Source organism: Myodes glareolus, chromosome 15, assembly GCF_982192425.1.
Source record: "Myodes glareolus chromosome 15, mMyoGla1.1, whole genome shotgun sequence".
In the NCBI taxonomy this organism is placed as follows: domain Eukaryota; kingdom Metazoa; phylum Chordata; class Mammalia; order Rodentia; family Cricetidae; genus Myodes; species Myodes glareolus.
Genome location: NC_142040.1, coordinates 77,770,171 through 77,793,318, shown reverse-complemented (window position 1 = coordinate 77,793,318; position 23,148 = coordinate 77,770,171). Strand labels below are relative to the sequence as shown.

At 49.0% G+C, this 23,148-nt stretch overlaps 1 protein-coding gene across 1 annotated transcript; it reads left to right on the top strand.

The window, feature by feature from the left end:
* Positions 1-833: 833 nt before the first annotated feature.
* On the top strand, positions 834-21,926 carry Slc6a19 (solute carrier family 6 member 19). The gene is made up of 12 exons (XM_087897028.1): positions 834-1,109; positions 8,117-8,257; positions 9,337-9,474; positions 11,118-11,299; positions 11,644-11,754; positions 12,119-12,231; positions 14,854-14,982; positions 15,125-15,281; positions 16,917-17,121; positions 17,223-17,382; positions 19,668-19,830; positions 19,999-21,926. The coding sequence occupies exons 1-12, from the start codon at positions 908-910 to the stop codon at positions 20,200-20,202; spliced, it is 1,905 nt and encodes a 634-aa protein (XP_087753154.1). The 5' UTR covers positions 834-907; the 3' UTR covers positions 20,203-21,926.
* Positions 21,927-23,148: the final 1,222 nt, after the last annotated feature.

Genomic DNA, 23,148 nt, shown 5'->3' with positions numbered 1-23,148 from the left:
TTGCATAATGACATGGGCCCTATCTCTGTTTCTGGCCTTTAGTTTAGACATAACCCCTGGGAACTTTTCTTTGGCTTTCTAGCCTCAAAGGCAAGTAAGGCTCGTTACCCTCAACCTTTCCTGGCACCCAGTGGTCATTTCTGATGCAATATTGGCTTCTCTGTATCTCCTCAGCTGGCCACTCTGCTGGGGACAAGGCCTTATCGCCATGGTTGCCTGGCATCGGCACAAGCAATCTCCTCATCCTCTAAGCGCTCCCTGGAAGAACAGGAATCCTGCAGGGCTCCAGATGCTGGGGGCAGCTAATCAGTCTTCTGAGGAGCGTTTAGAGCTCAGAATGGTGTCTGGGGGAACCCAAGCCATACTGTGGCAGGTCATGTGAGCAGCAACTAGGGAACAGGCCTTCAACCACCTTCAGAAAAAAAGATGGGACTGGCAAGTCCCTGCTCAGCTTCCTAGAGGTGAAACTGATTTCTGGGAGCCCCAATAGTCTGGGGAGAACCAGCATCCCGCTGGTTTTCACAGGACAGGAACAGACACTATTTGATCTATTTTGTGGAGGTTCCTCCCTCTTTCCTGGGGAGTGGGTTTGTCACTGTCCCCATCTACACTCAACCTTGGCCGACGTCTGGGTTTGTACAGGGGGAGGGGTGACCAGGCCTGCAGCAGGACCTCCTGTCAGTGGATGGAGGGGGCGGCTTAGCTGGTTGGGCTGGGTGCCTCTGCAGATAAGGCATTAACAGCGCTGTGGACGCGCCCTGTGGATCTGCTGACGCCTCCTTTCGGCCCAGGTGCTTGGGGTGAGGTGCCAAAGGTTCTCTATAAAGAGCCAGGACTCCTGGCCACCACCACATGCCCTCTGGCTGCTGAACTGCCTGTGTGTGCCAGGCCCAACCCAGCGACCACCATGGTGAGGCTTGTGCTGCCCAACCCTGGCCTAGAGGACCGAATTCCATCTCTGGATGAATTAGAGGTCATTGAAAAGGAAGAAGCCAGCTCCAGGCCCAAATGGGACAACAAGACCCAGTACATGCTCACTTGTGTGGGCTTCTGTGTGGGACTGGGCAACGTGTGGCGTTTTCCCTACCTATGCCAGAGCCATGGAGGAGGTAGGAATTGGGACCCAGGTTGGGGCTTGGATGTGGTAAACTAGGAGCCCAGGAGTAACATGGACCAAGGACACAGGATGGATATTTCCCAGAATTCAGCACCCAAGAGGGTCACAGACAGAGAATGAAGAGGTAGGGCAATGATCTCAAGTTGTTAGTGAGAGAGAGAGATGCTCCTCCCTCGCCATGTGAATCGAGTGGTTTATGTGGGGCTGAAGAACCGTCTCCCCCTGGAGATGAGGATGATAGAGCTAGTTCCCTGAGTTGAAAGCCCTCCCAGAGGGTAGAACACTCACCCACTTTTCAGAAGGTTACTGGAAGATCCAGTTGGAAGAGGGAGAGTTGGGTTGCAAAGGGTGACCCTCAGAGGACAGACAGTCTGAATGGAGCCTGTCTTGTTGGATTCCTGGCTGGTCCTGGACTAGCATGCACTGGGCAGAGCTGCCACACTTGGTGACTCACAAGCCTCAGCTTGTGTGACAAACTTTAAGAGAACCCTGCCATCCCCAGTGAGGTCCTATGATTCCCCAGTTGCACCTCCCTTTCAGAGAGACCCAGACTCTGACTTTTGTTCTACTGAAGGTGGTCCATAGCACACTTTCAGGTGGCTCAAAAGGGCACAATTGGGCACAGATCACAGGCATAGCTGCTCTACAGTCTCCTACATCACAAAAACTTCTGCCAGTTGGTGTGCCAGCTTTTCTTATCCCCAGCCCCACAAGGGTTGCTGTACCCAGGAAACACACAGGCAGACAGGCAGACAGGCAGACAGACAGACAGACAGACAGACAGACACACACACACACACACACACACACACACACACACACCCCAACCAGCCTCGGGCTTGAGAGAGCTGCTTCTGCCTCTCACCTGGAGCCCACGCTCTGCCTTCCTAATGTGGCGCCGTCAGTGAAGGTCTGGTCAAGCTTGGCTGCTGTAGAAACTGGCTCTGCTGAGCCTGGGGTGTGCCGCAGGTGGGGTTCCAGACATTCTCCTCTTCAACAGGATTCTCTGACTCAGGAGTTTTCTTTACTTCCAGTTTGTGCAGACACATGCTGGCATTGGGATGGGATGTTATCTCAGCAGCGCTGAATGACCACTGTGCTGCTGTGTAGATGTGTAGGTTGGCTGTTTATGACTCTGCCAGTACCTTGCTCTCAGGGCAGGCACTACAGCAAATCAGAGAGCTGACAGTCTAAGGTTTTGCTGTCCAGTTGACCAAACAGAACTGGCCCAAGGCTTTCCAACCTCCTGACCTTGGATATCTCTACGTTTCCAACATTAAGATGTAGAGATCCCCACAACAAGCAATTTCAGTTCAGAAAAACAGACTCTGTCCTTCCTCTAACTTCCGCCCAGGAAGGGCACCGTCAGGCTTCCCTGAATTTCCCTGCCATGGAGGGACTCTGCAGGGTTGTGGAGGTGCCGCATGAATGGAGGGTTTGAGACAAGATGCAGATTTGTTAGTTCTGTGCCTAGGAGAGAAGGGCTGAGACAAGCCCCACAAGGAATTGTTCAGGATTTCCACAAAAGAGCTGTGTCTAAGGTCCAGGTTTCAGTGGGAATTTAATGGGGATTCCCAACACCTGAGATCATCTCTTCTCTGAGTTCATAATGCCCTGGGGACCATGGGGCTGGGGTGCTGTCTGGTGCGGTGCAGTGCTCTGCGTATCAAGCGGTACTGCAGACGTCTGTGCCAACCCTGGGGAGACAGAAGGGGATGAGAGCCACAGCCTCGGTCTCCTGATCACGCTGTTCTGAGCTTTGACTTCCCGAGAGGGCCTGAGCTTAGGTCCCAGAAAGACAACCCAGGTAAACAGGGAAGAATACCCCCTTGAGGAGCCATACATCTTTGAGTCACTCTGGCCTATGTTGCCCACATTCCCCATAGGCCAGACAATCCCCCAAAAGGAAGGGAAGTCTGTGTCTGGGCCAGGAGTACTCAGAAGAGCAGGACCCAGAGATGGTCCTCCTGACCTGAGGGTTGGCTTCTTTTTCTTATGACTTCTCACACACAGTACTATTACATGGTGGATTTTTTTTTTCTGACCTGAAACTCTGGACCCTGGCAGAGAAAGTCTGCTGGTGAGGCTAGCCTAATCTAGCCTCCAGAGGAAATTTCAATAGACTTAGAAGACTTGAGGGTCCCCCACAGGCCCTTGGGGGACAAGAGATCATGGCAGGTATGAGCAGAAAGGGGATAATGGAACTGGGTAGTGTCCAATACTGGGGGATCCAATACTCTTAGGCTGTGTATCTTGATATCCTGTCTCCTGAGAGTTCTCAGGTTTGTCAGCTACACAAACTCCCAGTGCAGCATGGGCCACTGAAGCTGAGCAGACATGAGAGGCAGGTAGCCCTGACTTCTCTGCAGCTTTACTCTTGGAAGCTCAGACTGTCCACAAAAATCACACAGGTCAGTCACCAGCTTCCTTAGTGAACCTGACTGAGCTGGGCTTGCTCTGCGACCTTTTCCTGAAGACTGTGTACTCAAAGGTAATATAGACACACAGCAGTCTGTGATCAGCCTCCCGGATCATTGTCACTGCATCCTGGTCCTGTGAAATGGGAAGAACCTGGTGGGGAATACTAAGGCTGTCTTTAACACTGAGCCTACTTGAGAGGCTATACTTAACAAACACAAGGAGCTCATTGGGCTAGTCACATGCGGAAGAATGGGCTAGTCTTTGTGAACTGGGCCTTAATACTACTTGTTTTGTACCCAGAAGTTACCATATCTACCCAGGGTACCCTGGACATGGTTGTCCATCCTTATCCTGGCCCTGGCAACAAGCCTTAGGTCACTGGAGAACCAACCACTTTTGCTCTGTGTCCACATTGGGTGCCATGGGTGCTGGTGTGGGCAGTTGCTGCCTTCCATCCAAGGGCTGGGTCGGCCCCCACAGGACATTCCCAGACTTTTCTGTCCATCCTCCGGTGAGCCCACCACCACCTGGTCTAGTCTCAGTGACCTTGTGCACAACCACGTGCAATTGTGTGCAACACACACCTGTGCTGGAAAAGGAAACTACGGTAGACTCCACCTGCAGCCCTTGCCTTCTCCCTCCTCCCCTCCTTTCCCATCTCCTCTCCTCTTACTCCTATTTTCCCACTCTTGACTCAAAGACAGAACTGGGTCTTCTTCGAGCTGAACATTTCATTTCCCTTCAGCCCCACTTTGCTTTGGTTTCTCTCTGTGTAAACAGCAAACGCGAAGGATGTCGGGCAGCACAAAAGGCTTTATCTCTGGAGACCTTTGGACATTAATCCTTGGTGCTCCAGCCTGGAGCCCCAGCTTCACCCGGGGCAACACCTATACCCTCTTCCTCTGCCGCCATACCCTCATGGAGAGGTGGTACAGTAGCTCAGAGAGGAAGATCCCATCCAGGGCTGGGATTCTGTCACCTTCCACAGAAGCCCAGGTCTTGTAACAAGCTCCCTGAGTTGGGAACAGCATCTGGGCTCCACCCAAGGAACCTCAAGACTGTTGGTATCTGATCCACCCCAACATGACTGGCTCCCCTGTGTGGGGCACAGAGGAAACAAGCTCTGGCCTACCATCCTTGGTTCACTTACTTGGCCAACCCCAGGGACCCAAGGGCCTGTAGAGAAAGGATAACATCTCCCTCTGTCTTCCTCCATCCCTATTTGTCTCTTCCTGTGTCTGCTTCTCCTGTCTCTGCCCCACCTTTTCTCTCATCTCTGTCTCTGATTCCTAGTGTCTCTCTGTCTCTCATATCTCTGTTTCCCCTTGTTTCTTTGAGAATTTCCTTGCCTCTCTGTTCTGGTCTCTTTGTTTCTGTTCTTTCTCATCTATCTTCTTCCCTCGTCTCCCTCTGCCCCTTTCTGTCTCTTACTTGACTTTCTATTTCTGTATCTCTTACTATCTCTGGAACGTAAGATGATGGTGCCCTGGCCTGGCATAGATGAGGCTGCATCTCTGAGTGGTGCTGAGAGTTGGGTTGTCTTTGTGTTCTTCTGTGATAGACCCAGGGGGCCTGTGACAGAGATACCTGGACATGAAGGGCTATGACATGTATTGGACCACGATGGGTTCACAGCTTTTTTTTCCTCTGGACCATTCCCCAGGAACTGTTATGAGTCCTAGGACAGAATCTCAGGTCAGTAGCTAGAGGCTCTTAAGTGGTGAAGGGAGTCTAGGTTGTTCTCAAATCTGGGTCTGTGGGTCATGGCTTCAGCTGGAGCTTTGCCCTCACAGATCCTCACTGAAACCTCCAATAGAAGCGGGGGCAATTCTCAGCCTCAATTCTCTTCCTTAAGAAGACAGAATGTGATGACATTGGGAGTAAATGCGTAAAATTTTCCTAAGCATTGTGATTTCCCCAAAGCTCCTGCCACCTCTTCCCTGTCACCTGCAGTCCATTGCTGGCTTTCCTATAAGATATGTGTAGAGATGAAATCTGGCCTTCACAGAAGCAGAATTTTCCATAGGGCAGCACTTGTCTGTCCTTGTTTTAATGGTCCCCAAGTACTTAACCTTTTAGTCTGTCTGATGTCACGAGGCATCTTCGGAGATAGGTCATCTTCTGTCTTGCTCTGCTCCAGCACTGGCCTACCACTGTTTTCAAATGCCCACACAACAGCATACTTCAATGGTTCAGTCCTAACAGCTCAAAATCTGAGGTCAAACGTGATAGCAAAAGTGTCCCCTCAGGTGAGAGGGAATTTTGATGGGAAGATTGCCACTGTAGGTATAGAGAGGACTTCATGTGTTTTCTGTTTTCCCTGTGTGAGAAAAACATGATTATTAAAATACACTTCTTGGCCATTTTTAAATGTCCTGTTGAATGGATTTAAGCGCCTCTGTCTAAGTGCACAGCATCACCTCTGGATTAAAGTGCCTCTGTCTAAGTGCACAGCATCACCGCTGTCTCTCTCTGGGACTCTCATCCTTCCCAACTGAAACTGTCGCCGTTATCACCACCCCACATTGCTTCACCCCCCCCCTGCAACCTCCATTCTATGGTTTCTGCGTACATATTGTCTCCAGGGACCTGCATGGCATTCCATTTGGGTTTATGGTGACTGGTTTTTGCCTATCCCAACAAAATTCTCCTCCTTCCTCCCCGTGTATGAATTCCCACTGTATGGATGGGCCATGGTGTGCTTACCCATTCAGCCACGGAATGATGCTGCTGTCAAGCATCTCACTGAGGTTCTGTTTTCAGTTCTCCTGAGTACCTAGAAATGGAATTGCTGGATCCCATGGTGGTTCTATGGCTAATGTTTTTTCCGGGAGTGACCCTACTGTTTTCCATGGTGGTTGAATTATTCTTCTTTCTCACCAGCAATATTGAGGGCTCTAGTCTCAACCTCTGCATGAACTTACAGTTTTGTTTTCTGCTTTTGCTGCTATCTTTATGATGTGAGGCGATACCTCATAATTCGGACTTACATTTTCTGCTCAGTGATGTGAGCTTCCTCTCAAGTGTTACTAGAATCTGTGTTTCTTCTCTGGGTCAACATCTCTTGGGGGGGGGTCTGTGATCATCTTTAAGCTAGATTTTGTTTGAGTATTGCCTCTAAACATCCTGAGAATTTTAATAACTCATCAGGCTTGTAGTTTGTAAATATTTTTCTTTTTCACGGGTTGTCTTCTCAACTATGTTGATAGTGGTAGTTGTCTGTCTGTCTGTCTGTCTGTCTCTCTCTCTCTCCCTCCCTCCCTCCATTTCCCCTCTCTTTTTCTTCCTTCCTCTCTTCCTTCCTCTCCCCTCTCACCCCCTCTCTCCCCCTCCATTCCCTCCTTCCTTCCTTCTTTCCTTCCTTCCTTCCTCTCTCCTTCCCTCTTTCCCTCCCCCTCCCTCTCTTCCCTTCTCTCTCTCCCCTTCTCTCTCTCCCCCCTCTCTCTCTTACCTTCTTTCTTTCTTTTTGGAAGCAAGGTCTCTCTACACAGCTCTGACTGTTCTGGAACTCACTATGCAGACCAAGATAGCCTAGAACTCACAGAGATCCTCTTGTTATGATTAAAGGCATGTGCCACCATGCTCAGTTTTTTTAAGTTATTATGTTTGTGTGTGAGCATTTTGCCTGCACGTATGTATGTGTATCATGTGCATGCCTGATGCCCATGGAAGTCAGAAGAAAGGATCAGATACCCTGTAACTGGAGTTATAGATGGTTGTGAACCACCATGTGGATGCTAGAAACGGAAGAAACCTGTTGTGAGAGCAAGCATTCAGCATTCTTTGAGCCATCTCTCTAGTCTCAATATTGTTATTTGGTATACATCATTTAAACCTTTTTCATGAATGTGGTTCTTATAGAAACATAATTAATACACAGGACACCACTGAAGATTCTTAAAGCACAGGAGAGACACACTTCCTACTATTAGGGTTAGTAGGTCTATAGTACAAAGGGTTTGCACAGATGAGGGCAATGTGGCCAGCTATCTGAGACCATTGTTGTACTGATTATACTTAAGTAAAGAATACATACCAATGAACAAAGTTGCTCCAAGCCAAGGGGTGCTTGCTTCCTCCCCTAGCTGCCACCATCACCAGTAAAGAGATCCCTTCTCAGGCTGCTGCCTGACTGCAGATTTAGCATTAGTTGACTGTGCAGTAACACGCTGTCCACAGGCTGCTAATCTCAGAAGCTGTGACTCTGTTCTCAAGGCTCTGTTCCCAAGGTCAGTGAGGGGCCTGGGGCCAACTCATCCCTGGTCAGTAGGTGCCTATGTGTTTTCGCGTTATTGTCCATGAGCGTGGAGGCATGGTTAGGGGCTCTGTTTAATGGCAGCATTCTTCAAACCAGCAGGGGGCGCTACCACATGTGTGCAAGACTGTCCACCTAAGGGACCTTCTAGGCTGTAAAGTTTGCTGTGGCTCCGCTCACACGACTTTACTACTGCATAGCAGCTCTGTTCAAGTGCCATCAGGGTGTTTGTGGTATCTAGTCAGTAGAACAAAGCTTTTTAAGTGCCTGTCCCCGGGTGGTGTCCTGACCTGTAATGACATGCCCTGCTTCTTCCCATCCAGGAGCCTTCATGATCCCATTTCTCATCCTTGTGGTACTGGAGGGCTTGCCCTTGCTCTACTTGGAATTTGCCATCGGCCAGCGGCTACGCAAGGGCAGTATGGGTGTGTGGAGTTCCATCCACCCAGCTCTGAAGGGTGTAGGTATGTGTCAATGCTGCCAGCTGGCCTGAAGTTTACAGGGCCTTAGCTTTCACAATCGGTTCCAGGCTCATGTACTACCAGACACCCTCAGGAATCCTTCACCAGAATCCTCGAGAATGTGGGTTGCTGCAGGGAACAGACCGGCCAGCAGAGGTCGCCCTAGTTTCTGCTGGGTGAGAACAGTTAACTCCTTCCTAGAGCAAAAGCCTCCACGGCCAGAAGGGGGAGCTGCATGTCTGCTCTGTCCACTCCTACACACTCGGCAAAGACACCCAGTTCTGCCCCCCATCCACACGTGGTCACTCATTTACAAACTCTGGCCTAGAGACAGCCTCACTAAAAGGACATGGCTCACTGAGAGGTCAGAATGCAGCTAAGTGGTGTGGGCTCTCCAGCCAGGCAAGAGAAGGGCAGGGTCCACGGACAGAGAGTTCAGATGTGTTTATCCCAGAAACCCAATACTGCCCAAAGCACACACAATGGCCACTCCCTGATATCAAGTCCTTCCTGCCCTTGTCACCCCACCCCCCGAGTCTCAGGCTCTTACACGTTTATTCTTCCTTCTCCTTCTTTTCACACATATTTGGATTTTAGTTTCACAATCAAGAAAGCATGTTCACGAACCACTAGCTGGTCAGTCTATTATCCCAGATACGGAGCCAGTGCCCACCACAATCTCTGCTTGACTTTCTCACTGGTTCCTGGCAGAGATTTTCCTGAGTCTACCCACTCTGTCTTGGGACTTGTCAAGTGGGCCTCGCTGAGGCAGATCCTTCTCCCCCGAAACTGTTAAAAGGCTCTTTGCAAGGGCTCTTTGACCACTTACTTGGATACATCTTTTGGAGCAGGTTGGGGATGGGGTAGAGTGCTGGGACCTTGAACTCACTCTGGGAGAATCAGGTGATCATACAGGTGGTATCACACTTCTAGGCCTGGGCTGTATCTGCTCTGTGGGCTGGGGAGCAGGCCCCTCCCAGGGTCCTACTGTCTTTCCGGGGTAGGACAATATAGATTGGCATCAACACACTCACCTGCTAGAGATATGTGTGCACCCTCCACAGTGACATCCCTCTCCATAGGCATTGCCTCCATGTTTGTGTCCTTCATGATTGGCCTGTACTACAACACAATCATCGCCTGGGTCATGTGGTATTTCTTCAACTCCTTTCAAGACCCTCTGCCATGGAGTGAGTGTCCACTCAACGCGAATAAGACAGGTAAGCCCTTGGTCCTAGGCAGTGGAGTGGAGTTGCCATCCCCCAGCCCCGGTTCCATCTGACAAGCTACAGCTTTCAGGAGAGTGGAAGAAAAGGTTGCTGGCACCCTTCTTAGACAGTCCTACCTCAGGACCAGATGTCCTCTCATTTTGCAAGGACTGGACACTTAGAGACCAGGGTTAGCAAACTCCAGAGCATCTTTAAGGCAACAGAATGTTTAAAAGTTCATGTTGTAGGGGCCAGGGAGATAGTGTAGTCAGTTTAAAGTGTTTACCACAAAAGCATGAGGACCCGAGTTCAATCCCAAGCATTGACATAAAGAGTCAAACATGTGTCATCTGCAATACCTGTAAGCTGGGAAGCAGAGGCAGGAGGATCCTAAGGCCTTGCTGATAGTGAGCTCAGCTCCCTGTGGGAAACCCTGCTTCAAAAACTAAGACGGATAGGTCTTGAGGAATGATACTTAAAAATTGATATCTGGCCTCCATTCATGAACCTGCACATGCAAGAACACACACACACACACACACACACACACACATCCACAGGCATACCTATTACCTCAACATTTGAGAGGCTGAGGTGAAAGAATTGGGGCAGTGTGAGGCCAGCATGGCCCATACTGTGAGCTCCAGGCTAGTATGGGTTTCAGTATGAGACCCTCTCACAACAAAACAAAGCTGAAATCCACAGTCCAAGAAGGAAGCCTTAAACATGATGACTTCCTATGTCACACTGGTCACATGACTGAGACTATCAGGAAAGGAGTCATGGGAAGCGTGCTGATGGTTCCAAGTCACTAATCAGGCATAGTGAGACTAGAGGTTACAGGTCTTTGGTAGGATATTTCCTGTTTTCCTCCTCCATGCTCCCTGGGTCTCTGTACAAAGAGGCCATTCTGCCTCAAGTGTCTTTTGCCAGTCTTATCTTCTCAGGCCCCTCTCCTGTAGATAGAGAGAGGCACAGGTCTTTGCCCATGACCTATGTGGCACATTGGCTCACAGAGATTCATATAGCTGTAGAGGGATGTGAGCCTGTTTCATAACTACTGTTCTGACTACCATAGAGTAGCTCTGAGGATTTCACATGAAACCTCAGGATGGGTTCCTGTTTGTCAAAGGATAAGTCCTCCCCAGGATCTTGATTGGTCTCTTCTGGTAGGAAAACCCCAGTTGGTTTTTTGAGGAAGAGATGCTTATGAAATGACATGAAATAACATGGAGTTAGATTGCAGTGAGCACGGATGGCCACAGAGTCCCAGAGACCATCTGCTGTTTAGTGATGGTAGGGGCCTTCTTCCAGGATTCAGGGAGGAGCTGGGGCTCAGAGGCCTGGGCTCATACCAGAGCCCAACAGTGTACCTTAGCAGACCTCACTTAGACCTGAACCTATGTACAAAGAGGTATGTACAAGCACACGTATGAAAGTGTGTGATGATGTGTGGGTGTGAGTGAGTTATGAGTGCTCATGTGTATATGTGTGGCTATATTCACGTGCACAAGTGTAGTCCTCTCGTGAATGCCTCAGACCCTGGCTATGTTTCTGACACTTAATGTTTTGTGTTGCTGTTTTCCCTGGCTTATTCCCGGCTTGTCCCTACTCTTGACCCACAGCTTGATGTGTGTGCTCCTCTGCTTCTGCAGGCTACGTGGAAGAGTGTACCAAGAGCTCCTCCGTAGACTACTTCTGGTACCGGGAGACTCTCAACATCTCCACGTCTATAGATGATTCAGGCTCCATCCAGTGGTGGATCCTGCTCTGCCTGACGTGTGCCTGGAGTGTGCTGTATGTGTGTATTATTCGAGGCATCGAGACCACTGGGAAGGTAGTGTGCCACTGACCATGCAGCCTCTTGTCGCCAATCTTGAGGGTCATCTGTCCTTGGGCTTACACACGTGAGGCCTTAGTTGGATTTGGTGGTGTCTAAGATGCCTTTCAAACACAAACTGTAAAGCTTTGTATAAGATTAATCCGAGATCTTTCTCCAATTGAATCAGAGAAATTTCTCAGTAGGAGCAATTAGAAAAGGGAAGAGTGAGCCCCAATCTCCCCTGCACTAAGTTGGGGTGATCTTGGCAGAGGGAAGAGCGTGGCCTCCTGAGTCAGTCCCTTTTCCTTGCCTGACCTCTGATCAATCCCTCATATTGTCCCCACTACCATCTCACGTAGGCTGTGTACATTACTTCCACCCTGCCCTATGTGGTGCTGACCATCTTTCTCATCCGTGGCTTGACTCTGAAGGGTGCCACCAACGGTATCGTCTTCCTCTTCACACCCAATGTGAGTCTCTACCATCTACCTCTTCCTCTTTACATCCAATATAGTCTGCCAGCTGACTAACCCCAGACTTCAAATCCCACGGAAGAAGTCCGTGTTGGATTCTCTTGGCTTCAAGATCAGCTTTTTTCTATATGGTGGCAGCCAACTGTCTGATGCCCAGGCCAGGGCCCTAGCTAAGAAGGGCCTGGAAAATGGTCAGCTTATTCATGGGCCTTTAACATATGTGTCCTGAATAGGGACTGTTGGGTGGCTTGACTTTTTTTCCTCTGTGTAAATGACATCCATCAATGTGGAAGGAGCTAACTTCTTCTCAGTGGAGGGGGGTCCCGGTTCCTGCACTCACAGCTGAGTCCCTGTATGACAGATTACGGAACTCACCAACCCCAACACGTGGCTGGATGCTGGTTCTCAGGTCTTCTACTCCTTCTCACTGGCCACCGGGGGCCTCATCTCCTTCTCCAGCTACAACTCTGTGCAGTGAGTATGGAGTTGGAGGGAGGGCCCTCGGGGATAGGGGCTGGGGGTCCCCAGAAGCACCTTGATTCTGGAGTCTCAGTTTCTCTGTCAGACCACGAGGAGTTCTGCTGTGCGATTAAGAAGGAGAAGGAAGATGCTTTCTAAAGCACAGCACCAGCACCAGTGCTGGCCAGTGTGACTCAGCAGCTGCCCTCTGACCAGTCCTGTCCAAACATAGAACAGGGCTGACGGGAAAGGCAGGTACAGGCTTTGAAGGGATCTCCCCTTGCTGGGTCCCTGGATGCTCTTTGCTGCTGGGTCTAGTATGCTCCTTTCTCCACTCCCAACTTGATGCCCACATTATTCCCAGCCTGCCTTAGAACTCACGCCAGGCCCCAGGCATGTTGGTACCCCCAAAGCCCATGCTGAACCCAGGTCAGATCTTGAAGGTTGTGACCTTGCCAACTTCAGACATGCATCCCTTCCTGACACATTCTGGAACCCTAAGCTGTGAAGAGCCCCCTCCCCAGGCCCCTTTAACATCCAGGGAGGATATATGTGACATTTATTGTCTTCCACAAAGGCTCAGGGAGCACCAGCCAGGCTTGGTGCAATGAGACCTGTCCTCTGTGACCAGTGATGGGTAAGGGATAGCAGTGGGATCAGATTGTTGGAGGTGATAAGCCCAAGAGAGAAACGGTAGGGCTGGGCAGGGAGTGAGTGGCGGCTACTGGTAGATCAAACAGAACTTCATAGGCTCAGGTAGGCAAGGCAATGAAGAGACTCAGGCAGCAATCAGAGACAGAGGCAGGGTAAGTTCTGGGTGTAGTCTGCAATAGTTACGACACTGTGGGATGTCTGTTTTTGGAGGGCATGGTCCATGGTCCCTGTGATCTGGGAGGGCAGGCCTTTCAGAGAATGTGCTGGAGTTGGATAGATGGATAGGCGTTCTATCTAGACCATGGCCTTTTAGTTACCGACTGATGGGTCCCAGACTTCAGAAGGCCTCCTCTGGGGTCATGTAGAATGTCCTCGAAGGCAACCCTGGAATTGTCCCTTGCAGATGGAGCCCAAGTAGAGCTGTGGGTGAATTACTTTGATAACATTTTTATTGAGTTTGTATTCTATGCAGTTCATCCGCATTAGGCTGCATGAGTTGACCCACATGAGTCCAGTGGCCTTAGGACGGTCCAGAGTCCGTGAGCTCCCACTAGCTGAGGTCAGCCCTCTCTGTGGATTGGCTGCCTCCACTTTTGTAGTTGTGAACGGTGCTTTGCCGGATGTGCCGTTGCTGTGTTCTGGTGTATACCTTGGAGGAGACCTGCCTTTATACCATTCCATGTTCGTTCAGCTAAGGACTCACCAGGCTGTTCTCCGCAGCATGGCACCACTACAAGTTTCCTTCAGCTGTGCAGTGTGACCTCAGTATCCCTTTCCTGTCAGCTTTGTGGTTATCTGTGCTTTGGGGGTAGTCTTCCTTTTGGGTGGAAGGTGGTGCTGTGTTGCTGTTTGACGTGCACTTTTCTGATGGCTTGTGTACTCTGTTGTTGAGACAGCATGAAACACCATAATAACAGTTATATTGGGGACATTGGAAGACTTGGGTAACAAGATCAGGGTATGTTCTGGGTGTACTGAGTGTCTCCAGATGGTACTCCAGAGTATCAAACCAGGAAGTCAGTGGGAGGTCTAATAGGGTTGAGGGTAAGGGCCAGAGTCTTGGGTCAGCCGCTGTGATCACATCCTCCATGCCCCCAAGGTCAGGAACGCACAGCCCTGTGCTGCCTTGGGGCATAAACTTGGAACTCTCAGATGGTCAGAAATACATCTGGGACCTGACCCTAGAACATTCTACCCTGTGCTGGGGGTATCCATACTATTGTGATGCACAGATACTGCAAGGCCAGATGGCCAGGGTGGCTCTACCCTGCCCCCAAATACCAGTCAGAATGGTCAAGTTCCATCTGGAAAATTCTAGGATCTCTTTTCATCCTTTTGACTCCAGGCAGGTAGCTCACCCAGCCCTGGGTTCTCTCAGCTATTGGGGCTATAGACTGAATTGCTTTTATAAATACTAATTCCTAATTGCTCTAAAGAACAAAACCTGATGGTTTCAATAAATGAAACCCCATATTTAGGGAGGCCTGGGTTGGGAGAGAGTTTCAAGCAGTAGAGAATCTGTCTTAGTCTTCTTCTTTAGCCCATGCGGACTTCTGTACCTGATAGTGAGAGGTCAGGGCCTATCCCTTCTGTGAGGCTGACTGCTTGCCTCAGGCCCAAGGTGGGATTTGATTCTAGGAATCTATGACTCTTGGTATCCTGGGCTTTCAGAGGGTCTACATAACCATGATCTGTGTGGGCGGGAAGATCGGAACACAGTAAAGAAGTCAGCAGCTTGGTTCAGGGTCAGAATACTACCCTCTGGTCACCTTGAGTCCTCAATGCCCATGTGCCCAGGTGATAGGACCTGGGTTTCCCTGTACCACATTAGCCTTCCATTCGCTGGTAAGTGCTTAGGAACCCGGTCTTAGACCTGGACACACTTGCTCCACTGTGCCGCATGCTGACACCCAGCCAGGGGACGTATGTCCTCATCTGTAATTCAGCTATGTTGTCCTTTGATGACACCACTCTTGTCCTCAGCAATAATTGTCAGATGGACTCTGTGATCGTGTCCATCATCAATGGCTTCACATCCGTGTATGCAGCCTCCGTGATCTATTCCATCATCGGCTTCCGGGCCACCGAGCGCTTTGACAACTGTGTCGACACGTGAGTTGCCACCCTAGCACCTCGGGCTGCATCCAGAGGGCATGCACATAGACCCCACTCCTCTTTGCCCGACCCTTGCCAGTTCAGCCTTTGGGAAGCTCCCACCTAGGACACACACAGCAGCCCTTTTCGTCCCTACCAGAAACATCCTGACTCTCATCAATGGATTCGACCTGCCTGAGGGCAGTGTGACTGCAGAGAACTTTGAGGCTCTTCAGCAGTGGTACAATGCCACCGATCCTGAGGTCTACGCACAGCTGAAGTTCCAGACCTGTGACATGAACACCTTTCTTTCTGAGGTAGGTGTGGTGATGTCCAGGCCGTTAAAGCCTCATGTGATAGTAAGGGGAGGGATGCTCTTTTGGTTTTTGTGAGTCATACACAGGGGCTTTGCACAGCATCTTACCCTTAGAAGTGGCAGAAGTTAAAAAGCAGGCAGGAGGAAGGAGCCACTGTTCAATAATCATGACTTTCCTGGCACTGCTGGGACTCGACTCCTCCAGCCTCTCAAAACAATTCTATAAAATGCCCCCTGCTACTTTCTTCAAACCATCCCTTGCTTCTCCTCACTCCTCAGATTCGTGGCTTCGTTTCCTTTGATCATTTTATATATATATATATATATATATATATATATATATATATATATACACACACACACATATATATATAATATTCAAAGGAATATATAATATTATATATAATATATTATATATAAATATATAATAATCAAAGGAATTTGTATATAATTTTGTATATAATACAAATAATTATTTGTAATTAATTGTAAAAAATATTTGTATGTAATACAAATATATAAATTTGTATATAATATATATTTGTATTATATACATGTGTATAATCTATCTATATGCATATGTAATATGTGTATAACACAATGCATGTATATATATTAATGTATATAGATATTAATACAACCTGCTGAGTTCATTTACTGTTGCTTGTGTGCATATTATTTCAGGGTTGATCACTTGGTATGGTATAACCAACTAGGAGGCTTATCTCTGGGGACTTCTAAGTCTCCTGCTCTCAGCATCCCTTAGTTGACTGTCATTCCTGCCTCCCTTCCCTCTGCTCTCAAGTGAGGTTTAGATTTCTCCCTACCTCATTAACGTGTCTATTGGTGTTACTCTTGTTCAGGTCTTGCTTGGGCAGGTATTATGGGTGTTGCTTCCTTGTCATAAAAGGGAATACCACAGCTGTTTTCCTGGTCTTTGGGTTTTTACATCTTTCTGCCCCTTCTTTCATGATGTTCCCTGAACCTTGGGTACAGAGTTGTGTTGTAAATGCATCCACTGGGAATGGGCACCCCAAGATCAGTTGTTTTCTGCATTTTGATCAATTATTGTTTTCTGTAGTGATCTCTGTCTGATGCAAAGAGAAGTTTCTTTGATTAAGGCTGAGGACTGTACTTACCTGTAGATATAAGGATAGATATTTAGCATGTACTTAGGAAGTTAGGGTTAGTGAAGTAGAAGAGGTTCTTCTTTTAGATTCATGCCTTCACTAGTCTGGGGGAGTTGGCTTGGTTCAATGCCAGCCATGATTTTCTTCCTTTTGAATGGGCCTTCAGTCCAGTTAAACAGTGGCTGATTAATGACAAGAGATGAATGCCACTGTTGAACCTTTAGGGATCATTACTGTGGCTCACAAGCTGAGGAGGACAATTGTTTGCTTTCCTCCCTTGGCAGCTTGCTCAGTACCTTTAGGTGCTATGAAAGTTGGTCCTTGCGGAGGAGATTTTCAGGTCATATCCTGCTGGACTCCTCTGAGTCTGTGTCCAAAGTGCATGGTGTCTTCAACAATAGGGGCATACTTTTAATTTCTGGGAAGCAATCAAGGGAAGCAGCAATAGCTGACACAAGAGGAGGGAGAGGGACAGAGAGCTCAGATGACCTTGTGAACTGCGGCAGGGTGTGGAGGGCACAGGCCTGGCCTTCATTGTCTTCACGGAAGCCATCACGAAGATGCCCGTGTCCCCGCTGTGGTCGGTTCTCTTCTTCATCATGCTCTTCTGCCTGGGCCTCTCGTCCATGTTTGGGAACATGGAGGGGGTGGTTGTACCCCTTCAGGACCTCAATATCATCCCTAAGAAGTGGCCCAAAGAACTGCTGACAGGTATGTATGACACCTACTGTCTAAGGGAGACCCGCTTATGCCCTCATGGCAATGGTGGGGGTAGCCTTGTAGCCACAGCTCTGCTCCCTGTCTGACCATAGGCCTCATCTGCTTGGGGACATATCTCATCGCCTTCATTTTCGCACTGAATTCGGGCCAGTACTGGCTCTCCCTTCTGGACAACTATGCTGGCTCCATCCCTCTGCTCATCGTCGCCTTTTGTGAGATGTTTGCTGTCGTCTATGTGTATGGAGTGGACAGGTATGAGGGGTAGCTTTGTGTCAATAAACCATCTTTAGCAGAAAAGCTGAGTCACAGAATCCATACTAAGCTGGGCCGGCCAAGTAGGGATCAGGGAGGTAGGCATGCCACGGCACAAAGCCTTCACTAGTCTGCAAATGAGTGTAGATTTTCTTCATAGGAGTGGACTAGCATTGGATTAATCCTGGCACTTGGTCCAAGAGGTATAGAGAGATCACAGGATGCATGGTTGGCTTTGCTGATGTGGTACCTTATTTCTTATTATAAGTAATCTAAATAGTACCTCTAACTCCCAATAGCCCCTGCTACCTATCCAAAGTCAGATATACTAGAAACTGGCATGTAGTAACTTTGGGTGCCAGAGAAAGAGAACGCAAAAGAAAAACTCAGACACATCTGACTACACAACTTAAAAAAATATAATCTAACTCTAAATATGACCTCCAGTCTGGACCTCCAAAAGCAGCACTGGGGTCAGAATAAAGGTAGGGAGAAGGAGTGAAGTGAGGAAGGGGAAAAGGTGTGAAGTGAGGAAGGGGAGAAGGTGTGAAGAGAGGAAGGGAAAAAGGTGTGAAGTGAGGAAGGGGAGAAGGTGGGAAGTGAGGAAGGGGAGAAGGTGTGACGTGAGGAAGGGGAGAAGGTGGGAAGTGAGGAAGGGGAGAAGGTGTGACGTGAGGAAGGGGAGAAGGTGGGAAGTGAGGAAGGGGAGAAGGTGTGACGTGAGGAAGGGGAGAAGGTGGGAAGTGAGGAAGGGGAGAAGGTGTGACGTGAGGAAGGGGAGAAGGTGGGAAGTGAGGAAGGGAAGAAGGTGTGAAGTGAGGAAGGGGAGAAGGTGTGACGTGAGGAAGGGGAGAAGGTGGGAAGTGAGGAAGGGGAGAAGGTGTGAAGAGAGGAAGGGGAGAAGGTGTGAAGAGAGGAAGGGGAGAAGGTGTGAAGAGAGGAAGGGGAGAAGGTGTGAAGTGAGGAAGGGAAGAAGGTGTGAAGTGAGGAAGGGGAGAAGGTGGGAAGTGAGGAAGGGGAGAAGGTGGGAAGTGAGGAAGGGGAGAAGGTGTGAAGTGAGGAAGGGGAGAAGGTGTGAAGAGAGGAAGAGGAGAAGGTGTGAAACGAAGAAGGGGAGGGGACTCAGGTTCTGTAGTACTTGAATCTCACATGTCCTGAGGCAAAGATGGAGCTCAGTGCTTTTCATCTACTTGGGGTCTACATCAGGGGTACTTCTGAAATTGTGCATAGACCCTTCTAGGGGGTATGGGGGACTCAGTGGCTATCTAAAACTTAGGCACAAAAAGGCAGGGAAGAGCACCATTAGGGCCACTTCCAACTGTCAGCTTGGCCAACGCCTCGGGCATCGTTATCATTGCTGGGTAGTGATCTAGCAATGATATCTTGAGGAGAAGCTGTATTGCGATCACTCTGGTTTGGTGTCAGTATCTGTTACACTGAAGTTTGCTGGAGGTGCTGTTCTGGAAAACCTATTTGAAGTCACTGTAAAGTGAAAGTCTACTGGGGACATGGACAAGGCTAGATCAGCCTGAGAGGAGACCAGACTCTAGCAGCTGAGGAAGCAATGTGGAGGCTGAGAAGCACAGGGCCAACCATGTGACTTTTGCGATGTTTGAAAACATCAACAAGAAACGTATGAACTGAATCGTGGTTGCAGCTAGCACATGCACAGTGGTCTGAATTCCACACCACTCTGAGTAGCATGGTGAAGGTGATGGCCCAAACAGGTGAAAAAAGACAGTCACTGGACTAGTGGTGGGTTCAAATGGCCCGGTTTCTCAGAGGTCCTCACTGAGCCTGCACCTAAGTCCTAGTGTCTGCGGGGGCCCTGGATAACTCGTCAGTTTGTTCTGTATGTCTCATTCTGATCACAAATCCCTGTCTACTGCTGGGATGCTGCCACAGAGCAAGCTTTGAGCAGTCAGGAAATTGCGGTGCTGCAGCTCACATAAGAGCTGACAAGTCTTGTGTGCGTTAGGAGAGTCTGAGGGTCTGCTGTTGTCATTGTTATATAACAGGAAGTGGATGAGAGTACAAGACCTCTGATGATAAACTCCTATCCCAGTGCTGTGGGGATTCCAAGAATTGGTGGCAGCTGCTGGCAGTGACAGCCTAGGACCCCTCTGGGTGCAGGCACGTCTTTCCCCACAAAGTTAGCGGACATTATCCTGGGAAGGCCAAACTACAGTATCCCAAGATGACAACCATTGTCCAGATATACAAAACTGGTCAGTCATCTTCCTTTATGAGCTTCCAGTGATCCTGCCCTCTGGCCTCTACTGCAGGTTCAACAAGGACATCGAATTCATGATTGGCTACAAGCCCAACATCTTCTGGCAAATCACATGGAGAGTGGTCAGCCCACTGATCATGCTGGTCATCTTCCTCTTCTTTTTTGTTAATGAGGTCACCCAGAAGCTCATGTATAGCGTCTGGGACCCTGACTATGTAAGTACCCAGGCAGCGGCTGTGTGGAGAGGGAGGAGAGCTGAGGGGGGAGGGGACAAGCAGTGGGGTATGAGGGTGGGAGAAGGGCTCCATTTCAGGAGGCAGAAGGTGAGATCATAGACTCTGTAGACCCTTTTCTCCATCTGTTATCTGTGAATCTCTCCCCAGGAGGACTTCCCCAAGATGCAGAAGGTCGCATATCCCAACTGGGTGTATGCGGTGGTGGTCATTGTGGTTGGGATACCCTGCCTCTCCATCCCTGGCTTTGCCATCTACAACCTCCTCAGAAACCGTTGCCAGAAGTCTGGGGACCACCACGGGCTGGTCAATGCAATGTCCACAGCTTCTGTGAATGGTGACCTGAAGAACTGAGTGGGTCTAGCCTGTATGAAGCAGAAGATGATACATGGAGGAGAGCAAGAGACAGGACCCTTGGGGGAAGTGGGTAGAAATGTGTGTGAATGTGCGAGTATATATACATGCATTCATACATCATACAGAAGTGTATACAAATGCTACACAAATATGTGGGGCACATAATAATAGGCATATTTATGTGTATATAGCAGTTGCACACACTATATACATATAGATGTGTATGTACATATGTGGTGCATGTGCACATAAATTTGTTTATATATATAAAAGTGTGAGTTTGTGTGTGAATGTTGTGCATGTGTGCATATATACTAGGAAGTTCCCATATATTTGTGTATACATGTGCATATGCACACGAGTGTTATATGTATGTATATATACGCTCGTGTGTTAACATATGTGTGCTCACATGTGATACATACGTTCACACATGTACATCTATAGATATGTATATACAACTGTGTGCACTGTGCATGCATAAACCTATGTACATATATTTGTGTGCATATCTTCATGTGTGAAATTTGCATGCTCTGTATGTACATGCATGTACATGTACACTTATGTTTGTGCATTGCATACAGGCATATGCACAAGTCTATGCTATCTTTGCACACATGGTACACATGTGAAAATGTTTTTATATGCTCATGATGAAAGTGCCTACCGCTCTGGCCTGTTGTCCTCCTCTTGCCCTCTTTTCCCAGGACTACAGCCTGGGAAAGACATGGCCCCAGGACCCACCTTACACTGCAAATTCCTGGCAGAGTCAAAAGTGAAGATATGGAGGCCTGGACTGGTCTCCTTCCCCCTGAGTAGAAGGCAGGAGATGAGGCTATGAGGCTGGCCTGGCTCCTGGGCATGTGGTCCTTGCTGAATCCCAGCTGATCCCCTGCCCCTTGCTGTGAGTGCTGGACCAAGTTCCTTGAATTAGAAGTCTGCGCCCTTCTGCTTTTTAAGGAGAACACAGGAACTGGTGGGCTGCAAGGTTCAGAAGATTTGTCTCGGTCAGGCCTGGCATACCCTAGCTTCCTAGATGCCTGCTTAATCATTGGTTGTTGAATGGGCTGCTGAGCAGCCAAGCTGACTTTCTCTTCTCTGCTGAAGCAGGAACCACACTGCAATCTGAAGAGGACATGAGCCTGTAAATCTTTAGCCAAATGTTGGAGAAGGAGGGTTACAGGGTAACTCAGCTGTAGCCACCGTGTTGAGGACTCCAAGAGTCCTAGGCACCCCAGTGACTGTGAAGCCTAGAAATTCTCAGTCTTGTGGCAGTCAGTGAAGTCACAGAGGGCTATGCCTGCCTCTTCCCCCAACAGGTTGGTTGTTTCTGAGTTCACATCCACTCCAAGTCATAGGTACTTGGGACTTGTAGTGTTTATTACAACAAGCTACTGCCCTCCTCTTTGTACAAAAAAAGTCCAAATTCAGATAGAACTGAACTTTTTGAGAATTGTAGTTTCAGTGGGTCCCACCTCTGGACCTCTGAAGCCTCAGCTGGAAAAATACTGATTGGTGCCCATCAATACATGTCCTGTGGTGTGCATCCTGGGGATTCCAATGTGGCCCCATGTGTCCCGGCTAGAGGCCAACCAAATTTTCTGCTATCTCTGGTCCATGCCTTATGTTTAGGCCTCATGCCGCTGTGAGTGTGACAGAAATCCAGGTTGGTCAATGGGTCTAAAATACATCTTTCTCAATAAAGCACTTCTACTTTATGTTCTTGGATTGAGAGTCATTATTCAGGCAAAGAAGTCACTCAGACATAGAAGGATGAGCAGGGCCCATGGCAGGCACCAAAAACTTGCAGATATGATGTGGTTGTAAGCCCAGCCCTACCTCTCAGGCAGCTCTGGATTGGGGGATTTCTCTGAAGATGTTCCTACAGCCCAGAGGGACAGACAAAGGCTACAGTGTAGCCTTACACACTCTGTTGCTTACTGGAAGGTGATCAGAAGGTCTTTGGACTTCGGACATGGAGCTGCATGGGAATGAGGTCCCCTGGAAGCAGAAGTTGCAAGAAGTTGCAAGATAGAGAAAGCAGGGGGAGAGAGAACCTCATAAACAATCGCAGGGCGGGGGTGAGATCAAGGAGGTGTATCCCCTACTTGAGACTTTCCTCCGTATCCTCCATTTCCCTCGACTTCTTGTCTCTTCTCAAGCTTTTTCTCCCTTTACCGTCATGCTCAAAATAGGATCTCTTAGGAATGCAGCTCCTAGAGCCTAGGCTTCTGCAGTCTACGTATTTGGAATTGTGGATGCATAGGCGTCAAAATCGTGTCCAGGAGGATGAAGATTACGGGGCCCAAGAGTCGACGATGCCTTTAGCCCATCCACAGGGGAAAGCGTCATGAGGGGGAGTCTCGGAGAACCTGGAGAACGTCACAAACATGTATGGTAGCATCATTCTGTTCTGCCAAGACAACATCGGGGCCACTACTGCAGAAGATGGAGGAGGATGGAGGTGGGAAGAAGTCCTTCAAGCCCCAGCACATGAAGAAGAAGCGTCCTGTGTTCACCCCTCAAAACTCTTGTTCATAGAGAGCTGTGGGCTATGCTCAGCCAGGGCCTTCTGTGCTGTGTCACGGGTCTTCAGCAGGTGCAGCCTGGGGGTTCAGGTGGAGTTTTTCTTGACAAACTCAAAACAAGGAGGTTTAGAACTAGCCACAAAATCCACAGACACCTGAAATAAGCGTCCTTGAAGACTAAGCACGTGGTAGGACTCTTCTGACTTCATATTCCAGGGAAATAAAGACCATGCCCAATGCCCACTCAAGGCCAAGGTCAGCTTCTCATAGCAGCTGCCCCTGGGACACCCCAACAGGACTGGAGCAGTGGATATGTAGTTTGGACAATGGTGGACATTCCGATCAGCATGTACTGCTCAGGAAGAGAACCCAAAGAACTCCAGGCTGTACTTGGTAAAGGTAGCAGGTATAG

Coding starts and splice junctions, on each gene's coding strand:
- Slc6a19 (XM_087897028.1), top strand. CDS start 908: ATGGTGAGGCTTGTGCTGCCCAACCCTGGCCTAGAGGACCGAATTCCA. Junction 1,110..8,116: donor ATGCCAGAGCCATGGAGGAG/GTAGGAATTGGG, acceptor CTTCCCATCCAG/GAGCCTTCATGATCCCATTT. Junction 8,258..9,336: donor CCCAGCTCTGAAGGGTGTAG/GTATGTGTCAAT, acceptor CCCTCTCCATAG/GCATTGCCTCCATGTTTGTG.